This window comes from Etheostoma cragini, chromosome 3, assembly GCF_013103735.1.
Source record: "Etheostoma cragini isolate CJK2018 chromosome 3, CSU_Ecrag_1.0, whole genome shotgun sequence".
In the NCBI taxonomy this organism is placed as follows: domain Eukaryota; kingdom Metazoa; phylum Chordata; class Actinopteri; order Perciformes; family Percidae; genus Etheostoma; species Etheostoma cragini.
This window is the reverse complement of record NC_048409.1, coordinates 4,660,043-4,670,191: the sequence shown is the minus strand read 5'-3', so window position 1 is coordinate 4,670,191 and position 10,149 is coordinate 4,660,043. Positions and strand designations below refer to the sequence as shown.

At 41.1% G+C, this 10,149-nt stretch overlaps 1 protein-coding gene across 2 annotated transcripts; it reads right to left on the bottom strand.

Moving 5' to 3' along the window:
• Window positions 1–436: 436 nt before the first annotated feature.
• Window positions 437–9,944, bottom strand: spartb (spartin b). Of its 2 annotated transcripts, XM_034866555.1 has the most exons (9): window positions 9,693–9,944; window positions 8,329–9,173; window positions 6,585–6,782; window positions 4,344–4,482; window positions 4,013–4,207; window positions 3,471–3,629; window positions 3,259–3,349; window positions 2,216–2,260; window positions 437–823 (listed from the first exon to the last, which is right to left on the bottom strand). In XM_034866555.1, the coding sequence occupies exons 2-9, from the start codon at window positions 9,166–9,168 to the stop codon at window positions 619–621; spliced, it is 1,872 nt and encodes a 623-aa protein (XP_034722446.1). In that variant the 5' UTR covers window positions 9,169–9,173; window positions 9,693–9,944; the 3' UTR covers window positions 437–618. The 2 variants fall into 2 exon arrangements, with proteins under 2 accessions (XP_034722446.1, XP_034722451.1); XM_034866560.1 differs by lacking the exon at window positions 2,216–2,260.
• Window positions 9,945–10,149: the final 205 nt, after the last annotated feature.

The window sequence follows — 10,149 nt, the reverse complement described above, 5'->3', positions numbered from 1 at the left end:
CGTATGTATGTAAATATGTAAATGTATTTACTTTTCCCAGGAGTGTGTGTGTGTGTGTATGTGTGTGTATATACATACAAACATATACACACGTGGATATGTTTGTTATTTTAACATCCTGTTATGATGTATGGGCATGTCGTGTGTGATGTCTGTAAGCTACTGGGACCTTGAATTTCCCCTTGGGGATCAATAAAGTTTGTATGTATGTATGTATGTATGTATGAATCTATTGTGTGATTGCAGTAGACATACAAAAACACTTTTTTTTTAATACATTTTGAACCAATTTTTGGAATTCTATGAATTGATTTTTAATTGGTAGAGCTTGAATCGGGATTCAACTACAAAATCTATTTTCTTTGCACACCCCTAATATACTGTATAACAATGTTTTAATACGGAATATATAATCTTAGGTCCATCTACCTTTTACTACATCAATATTAAAGTGCTGTAGAGCTGTATCAAACTATAGGATATGCATAAAATAGTAGTCGCCTTGAAAATATAGAACACGTTTTATAAATAATGAATATTAAATATAGATTTAATTGATAGAAGAATAAAAGTTATGGTTTAAGGCGTTACTGAGGGAATGTGGCAGGCCACTACCAGCTATTTGTCTAATTTCTCCACTTGCTTCCCATTCTCTGGAGCATCCTGAAGCTTGTAATCTTCCAAAATGGCCTTGGCTGTCTGCTTGCCAGTCCTTTTCACCACAGCTTTGATCCCCAGGTTGTCAACATTGAAGGCAGTGAGACCGACATTAATGGCAGAATTGACAGCGTGGTCTGTGGCTTGTCCTGCTGCTGCCCCGTACCTTCACCAGAAGTCAGATTGGATAGGATGTTAGAGCGAGAAACAAAGAGGATTTGGGGGAAGAATTCATTAATATGCAGTACAAGGACTGCCAAGATGCCATGCTGTATGTGAATTTTAATGTGAGGATTACACCCATGCAAGTGCGGAATCTTAAATTAAGAAATTTCTGACAGCAAGAATCTGAATTTTAATCATTTTTTCACCGTGGTTCAGAGATCTAAATAGTGGATAATTGATCATCTATCTTGGTATGTATAATTTCCCCCTATAATATTGATTATTAAATAATTAAAAGGTGCTCTAAGCGATGTTGGGTGACATTACTTCTTGTTGACGTTCAAAGTATTTTCAAAGACCCTCTCTCCTTCTCATCCCGTCCCCTCTCCCTCCCTTCAGCGCACTAACCCCCCAACCCCGACCCCCTTCTTATCGATTATTGGCTGAAACGCTAGAAGACTGTTTGTTATGTTTGGTGGTGCAGGTTGGTGCAGTTTGTGGAGCCTGGGCTGTCTACAGAGACCGCGTTTTTTACAGTGTGTTCAGGGGACAGGCAGCTAGCAGATAGTGAGGAGATGTTTTTTTACAGTGTGTTCAGGGGACAGGCAGCTAGCAGATAGTGAGGAGATGTTTTTTTTACAGTGTGTTCAGGGGACAGGAAGCTAGCAGATAGTGAGGAGATGTTTTTTTTTACACTGTGTTCAGGGGACAGGCAGCTAGCAGATAGTGAGGAGATGTTTTTACGGTGTGTTCAGGGGACAGGTAGCTAGCAGATAGTAAGGAGATGCTGTTTTTTACAGTGTGATCAAGGGACAGGTAGCTGAATGTGACAACAAAAAAAAAGTAGCCTAAAAAACATGACATCGCTAAGAGAACCTTTAACTAAGAAACCATTAAATCATAAGACTGCTGGATGGGAATGTTTGTTTTTGGCAAATCCAGTTAATTTAATGCCTGTCAAATTGATACTTCACTTAAAAGGGAGAAAGGGTATCACAAAAACTCTTAATGGTTGACAGATTTATATTATCTCACATAGCCCCACCCTAGAAATATATAATAAAATATACTGTGTAGATATTTTGCTCATCATTGGAACATGAAGTACCAATTTTTACAATATAGGAAGATTTTGTAAATCAGGATAGACCAAAAAGTTGCCAATTGTAAAAATGTGAAGAAATCAGTAAAAAGCAGCACCATCGTGTGACTCGCCACACAGGGAAGGGCAGTGAGTAGGCACAGCAGCTTAGATAACTTTAGAGGGCTTTGTGCAAGAGCCGAATCATTCCAAAGAAAGAAAGAAATAAGGCGCATGGCATGCTTGTGATTAGTGTTGGAAAAAGTTACAGTAGTTATTGCAATAGCTGTGTATAGTTAAGAAAAATTACACGTATTCTCATTAGGTGAGTCAAAGATGTTTTGTAGACCCCTAAATCTGCAAAGTAAATTGAAAAGGAAAATAAGTGAGTGCACGTTTGCTTTTGCACGTACAATGCAAGAGGTATTTTGCAACATACACTTCAAAAACCTGTTAAGAAAGCAGTGTTGTGCACAAACTTGAATTGCTTCATAATAAAGCAAGTGGCAGTGGTCAAACAAGTTATTTTAAAGGTCCCATGACATGGTGCTCTTTGGATGCTTTTATACAGATCTTAGAGGTCCCTTAATAGCATATCTGAAGTCTCTTTTATATAGACCTTAGTGTTCCCTTAATAGCATATCTGAAGTCTCTTTTATATAGACCTTAGTGGTCCCCTCATACTGTATCTGAAGTCTCTTTTATATAGACCTTAGTGTTCCCTTAATAGCATATCTGAAGTCTCTTTTATATAGACCTTAGTGGTCCCCTAATACTGTATCTGAAGTCTCTTTTATTTAGACCATAGTGGTCCCCTAATACTGTATCTGAAGTCTCTTTTATATAGACCTTAGTGGTCCCCTAATACTGTATCTGAAGTCTCTTTTATATAGACCTTAGTGGTCCCCTATTACTGTATCTGAAGTCTCTTTCCCAAAATTCCGCCCTGGTGCAGAATTCCAGCCACTAGAGCCAGTCCCACAATGAGCTTTCCTTAGTATGTTGTTATTTCTGAGTCTGTAGCTTTTAAGAAGGAGAGGGGTGGGCCTTGACCAACTACTTGGTAGTTTGAAAGCCATGATGTTTCTCGCTTATGGGCGGGCCAAATTCTCTGGGCGGGCAAAGCAGAAAAAAGAGAGGTAACCTTGCCCCTTATGACCTCATAAGAGGCAAGATTCCAGATCTGGCCATCTGAGATTTCATTTTCTCAAAAGGCAGAGCAGGATACCTACTATCTACTTTTCTAGCCACTAGGGGACCATAGGCTGGCTGGGGGAACGCATATTAATGTTAAAAAAAACTCATAAAGTGACATTTTCATGGCATGGGACCTTTAAATTGAATTGATGACTTACTTGTGTTTTACGGTGGTGACTGTCTCTGACGCTACACTCTTAGTGATGTCCTTTGCTGCTACTTCCAAACCAGTCCACATGGTTGCAAATCCTGGGCAAACACACAAAACACAATGCATGTCGGCACATTTTGGTACTCCTACGAAAACAACTTTCTCTTAAGAGATTATAAAGTGTAGCTGAGAATCAGTGGAGAGGATGATGCACTATACCTTGAACTCCACTGGCAGCCACCACCATGGCTCCATCTATGTTGGACCGCCCATCCTTGTCTTTCTTCATAGACTCTGGGATCAGCTTGCCTCCGTGTTTTTTCACGTGGGGAGCCAACTCTCGACCCACACAGCCAGCGACCGTGCACACCCCGTCCACTGCAGTTACACAGCATTACTCAATTAGAGGTCCACTGCCAAATAACCACACAAGTAGAGCTGCAAAGATGAATCGAATAGCGGTCAACTTTTAAATTTCTCGCCAACTATTTTGTTAATCGATTTGTTGATTCAAGTCATTTTTCAAAATCCTTTGATTCCAACTTAAATGTGAATATTTTCTAGTTTCTCCACTCCTCACAGAAATCTGAATAATTAATATCTTTAAGTTGTGGACAAAACAAGACATTTGAGGAACTGTCTTCATCATTTTCTGACATTTTAGACCAAACAACCAGAAAATAATCAACCCATTAATCTATAAAACTAATTGTTAGTTGCAGCCCTAGTAAAAACAAACTGACTGGAAATGACTTTGTCACCTAGAAACTGGCTGACTTTGACAGCTCCCCCGGTCGCTTGCTTGGCAACATGGAGACCTTTGGTGACGGTGGGGCTGACGTGGGTGGGTTTGTCCTCTGGGGTGATGTGTTCCCTGAGTTTAGATGCCCCTTTGTGAATGGCCTTGCCTGTAAACTCCGCTCCTTTCACCAGGCCCCAGCTTAGCCATGACGCACCTGATAGGACAAAGGATCATATAGGGCTAGTCACAGAGTCTCTAGACTTTCCTATCTCGTTTTTCACCCAAAACAAAACCCCTACGATTTTTAGGGGATTTTTAGGGGATTTTTAGGGGGCACAGTTTGACCTCACCTGTCAGGATCCCGCTGGCCACCTTTTCACTCCACTCGGGCAAATTCTTCTCCTCCTCGATCACAGCTGGTTCAGTCTCCTCGGGTGTAGCGATGGACACCTTCTGACTGAGATTAATGTCTGCAGCTTCATCTGGAGCCTGATCATATAGACACATTGGTTAGCTAATGTAAGGTGAAGACAAACAACATGGGCTGAAAATAAGCCCTACTTGTCAGTCAAATCTTTGTAAAACTGGTCAACTACATTGTGCAAGCTGTACACATCTCCGTTCAGATGCGTGTCTCCAAGTAACCCCTAATTCACACAATTGCTCCTTTTATTATTCTGGCCTTCTCGTTACAATACGCTATTTGTTTGCTATAAAAGAGACGGTCAGAAAACAGTCTCCATTTGTGCTGAAAACCTTAATTCTTCTACTTGTCCCAAAAATGAAAACACAAAAGTGCATACTTGCTGATAAGGAATCAGGTCCATCCGAGAAGATGACTAAGCTAATTGCATAATTCATCGTTTGGCATCAATCTGAGCCAGCGTCTCTACCTCCACCATGGCTGAACTGGCACTTGTCTTTCAGCTGAAACTTTGAGGTTGTCCCAACTGCTGCAGATAAGAGCATTATGTCTGATTAATTCTCCTCACCTGCCTGTCTCAAATCCCCACAATGCTGAGGCAGGGGTTACTTGGAGGAGTGTGCCAGCTCAGGACTAAGCAGGAGCAAGAGCTTCATGCCAGGCCAAAACGATGAAAAAGTTCAAAGTCTTGTTAGTCTGCAGCCTCAAAGTATTACTGTAAGCAGTAAATACATTTTTGTGATATGAAAAACAGGTTTAATGTCTGCAGTGTTTGCTATGCTTGCAGAATTTATTTCTCATGACTGGAGGAATGAAGGGTGTTGGGGGGTGAGCTTTTGCTTTGGGATTGTTGTTTCTTCAGTTTTTTGGAGCCAGCACAGCGCTGTGAAAATGTAAATTTGCTGTCAGCTGTCATCAGAGGACGCAGGTATGGGAGCAATAAACATAAACAGAAACTCTGAAAATGAAACTTTATAACAAAATACTCTCAAACACACACATTAAGTTGTTTCCTGTTTATCAGTAGTTTCATTTAAAAGAAGGAATGACATGGCCGCACACACCTTGCATAATAAATTTAAAAAGAAGACCGTCCTATTTTTACACTTGTAGAGCAGATCTCCACTTCGCATGCGCACCACTACGCATGCTCTTGTGCCTGATGTAGCCAGTTTCATTGATTATGGTGAACGCGTAGTGTTGGAATGTCTGCTCCGTATATCATACACATGCAATGTAGCTGTTCCGTAAAGTTAAAATAAATTGAACTTTTGCGGCGAGAAATGAGAAGCAAATTGCCTGTTTGTGTGAAAACAACTTTATCTTGCGCATAATTATACAATTTTGGAGACACTGTGTTACTTTTTATTAAATTACATGTCATTTAGCTGACGCTTTTATCCAAAGCAACTTAAAATTGCTAAAAATATCAGAGGTCATAGGCCTCTGGAGCAACCACAGGTTAAGTGTCTTGCTCTCAGGGACACATTGGCTGGTTCACGTTGGGAATTTAACCCAGGTCTCCCACACCAAAGGCATGTGTCACATCCACTGCGCCACATGTAACTGTAGAGTTTGCACTTTCAACTGCATTTTAACACAAAATCGTTAAACAAACATTATCTTTGTGTGAGGGATACACTGATTTGTTAAGTCAACGTAGCAGCTGCCATTCATTTTATTCAAAAATAATTGATGATTGATGATGAATGATTAGATTTTATTAGATTAGCTCAACTTTGTAATTTAGCAGCGTACGGGTACAGAGCCAATGAAATGCAGTTGACAATCCAAGCATTAACCACCAAAGTGCAGGTTAAGTACAGTATTTTGGGCAGTGTGGTCTTAGCTTTAAAAACAGTACTTTAATCTCATGACTGTACCTACCAATACCACCAGTGCACTTTTCACAGTCTAATTTGCTTAAAATAGCTCTCTGTGCCACCCACTGGCACAACAGGATTTGGCAAAAGGCGTAGTGTAAGAATTCTTTGGAAACATATTTTGATGGGAGAACAGTACAAATACATTTCAGAGGACAATTTCTCTGAGCCTTTGGTCAGTGAGAAAATCAGCATAAAAGTACATGGCATTAAGCTGCAGTTGGCTTGTGTTATATGTATTTTTTTTATATATTGCCCACATTTACTCCCCAAAGACCACTGACCTGCACCCTGAGATCTGTCATCTGGGACAGCAGGTCCTGGAACAGCTGTCTGTCTGCAGCAGGCAGCTCAGAGGACAACACCACCCCAACATAATAGCCTGGACCTGGCGCCATCATGTCCGGAAACATAAACACACCAGTGTTACACAGCAACACTGGTGAGTCCATGGCCATGAGAGGGTAAAGCCAGTCACACACCTGGCAGGACGCAAAACCAAAGGTAAGAGGAAAAAAAAGGAACGCAACAGCTGCAACAAAAATAATGATGATAAATAACTACATGTGAGATGTCATGGTGATGATGTGTATTGGCCCCAAATTTCCAATTCATTTTTGAACTATGTGTCTTCACATATACAACAAGGAACAATGATGATTAAATAAACAATGGAGTCAAATGTAAGAGGGGAAAGGAGCTCCACAAAGATATAACCTCAAAATGACAAGCCACATGTGTAATAGTGATTCTAATTAGTGCAACACAGTGAACCAAAGGACACGGTCTCCCTCTGACTGCCACATGTCTAACAGGATTATAGGGCATAACAGTGTAAGCAGGGTTAAGATATTGCACTCATGTGAATCACTAATGTCCCCTACTGGCAATCTGCACATGGGAAATTCCCCAATGAAGAGTGAAATTTTAGTCTCCCGGTCTATTAGTGTCAGCGTATTGGCTGTTTTGACAGCAGGCTAAAACCTTTTCATAAAACAACAAACTTGCTTAAAACAGGAGGAGTTCAATTCAGTTAATTTAAGAAGAGGACAGTATAAATTAATAAAAATGCCTGGTTATACATAGGTCAAAAATGACCAAATTGGCCATAATTCATCTGTAGTCGGCCTTGATGTTAAAATGAATAAGATAACCGTATCGATTTAGTCATTTAACAATAGTCTACACTGATATGCTTGATAGCTTCATGTTATTTCTGATCACGTTTTTTTTAAATTTAATTTTATTTACACGTGACAAGCAAGGGGTTCAAAGGTCTGTTGGTCTGTACACTGGCTGGGGACAACCCAACATAACATGATCCTTTGTGATCACTTGTGGCTTAATTGACTGTTGTTTCAACAAAAACTGAACACGATACACCCCTTTGATGTAGGATTCAATGTAGTGCTGCTGCATTTTAATTACACCTCGTATTTCACTGTGCATTTTAAGCACCGCCCATTCCGCAAATCTGCTTTTGGTGGTTTAACACGTTAGGGGTGCAAAGATGGTGTATTGTGTATGAACATGGCCTAATTATAATTTAGGTTCAAATTTGTTTTATAACATCAAATATATTTTGTGTAAATAAATTGTCATATGATCATCGTAGTGTTCCTAATAATCATTTCCAGTAGGTCATGAGTGAGTGAGGTATGTCTATGTCCAATTTTGAGCCAGTAATGATCCTGATTGGATTCCCCAGGATGATGACATCATACCCGTAAACCCATATGAGCTTAGGGCACTGAGTAAACAACACTCACATGATCAGGTCCATGGGGTGAAGGAACATGATCATTACCAAGCATATCTCCCCCTGGTGATGACTCACAGTTAAAGAGGTTTTGATTAGCTGAGCAAATGTTACAAAACCAGGTTCAATGGTACAAGAATGACTGGGGACACTGCAGTGGTGACGTTTCACTTGTACTGATTGCATCAGATGTGCATGAGGGCTAATCTAGTCCTTTCAAAACTTTTACCAGAGTGTTTAGTGTGCTGGAAATATTTATTTTCTCTTACCTGCAGAAATGCTGGTGGTCGGTTAGGCATCGCTTCATGGTCACTAGTAAACTTCACCAGTCGCAGGAAGCCTGGGTACGACGGAGCACTCACCTGCCCTTCAGGAGTGACAAAGAATATCTGTACACCATGAGGGATGTACACCAGCTCCTCTCCTTCTTCTCCCATACTCTGGGGCGACAGAGATGAGTTAGATGAACGACTGTAGAACTCATCCCCAACTAGTGACATTTCCCCCGACTCCGTTCCATATGAGACAGATAGGTGGCCGTCAGCAGCCTGAGGAGAGTAAGCTGGAGGCTGTTCCGCTGGAACCACAGGCAGTCTGGTGGGTGAGAGAGGTAGACCCTCACTACTGCATGCTGGCACCCCTCCTACAGCTCCTGCTGTCTGGCTGTTAGGAGAAAGTAGCATTGGTGGAGATGGCTTCTCTGGCTTGTTTTTGGTGGGAAGTTTTGGGTAGAGACTTTCTTCAGACACATCTGTAGCATCAAGGCCAGACACACTGCTAGTGTTTACTGTGGTTGCAGATTCAAAGTCTGAGCTAGTCTCTAGTATGGCCAGGCGAGTGGTGATGTTGTTCAGCGTCTCCTGCATCTTCTGCTGCATCTGCCTGGCTGATTCCCAGGAGCTGCCGACACACTCCTCTCCTTGTGAGGGCACACTAATGGCCCGGAGAAGGTGCTGTCGCCCTCGCTTGTAGAGCTCCAAGGCCTGCGGCTTGTCTCCAGCTTCATCAACTGTGAGTCCTTTATTAATGCACTCAAAAGCCCTCTCATAGCCATCTTTGATAACTTGAAGTCTGGCACTGTCGAATGCATCTTGTTTAGCTTTCTCCATTCCCTCTGCAATAAGACATTAGCTTTGTTAGCAATTGATCTAATCCATACATACAGCACTAATGATGCGTACAGCATGAGAGGGTAGATTGTCACCATTGCTAGAATGTAACATACTTCACGTTATTTAAGGCTTATATGTTATTCTACTGCTGACTTAACTTCTGACCCAGTATTAAGATCACCTTTTTCACAATGAGAAATAGTTTAATATCACTCAGAAAGCAGGCCCGTGTAACTGTATTAACTATAGTCTCTCTAACTGCTGTTGATAAAATGAGTTACCTAGCTAATTCACGGCAGTTATGTGCGTTTGTTTATCTGGTATAAAAGAGGTTGCCAAAGTTAATATAAAGTTTCCAACACAAACTAACAGCTAACGTTTCTGTATATACGAGTTCCTCTATTACGCCATGTCAATGTACCAACAGTAACGTAAATATCGAACAGAAGTCTGTTAATAACATGATTAGTATTAGCTGATTAGCATTAGCTCCTCCATTAGCTTACGGAATTCACGCTTACCCAGTGAGCGAAAAACTCCGAAAACAACTTAATTAGTCAGTTAGCTCTGTTGTAGCTAACGTGACGTGTTCCTGTCAAAACGGATCCTTCTAACTTGAACGGCGTCAGCAACCTACGCACCTGGGTAAAGTTGTGGTCTGTCGGTGCTCGGTAATCGCCGATGGACCTAGTAACGACTCTCCAGTGGAATGTAGTAGTGCTGTTACACACTACTCGCCATAATGTTGACCTTTGAAGTATTGTGACAGGATGTATCGCTTCAACACGTGACAAAATAACATGCAACGTCATGCATTTGCTACTGATGTGCTCTGAACAGTCTGTTTTATTTTGAAAGTATTAGCCGGAAGAGATGCTATTGGCTGCATCGACGTCCTCTTTGGCTCCACAAACACGGAGGAACGGGCACAGACGAAATGCTTGACATACTTTTTATGTTTCTGAGTTAATTAGAGCT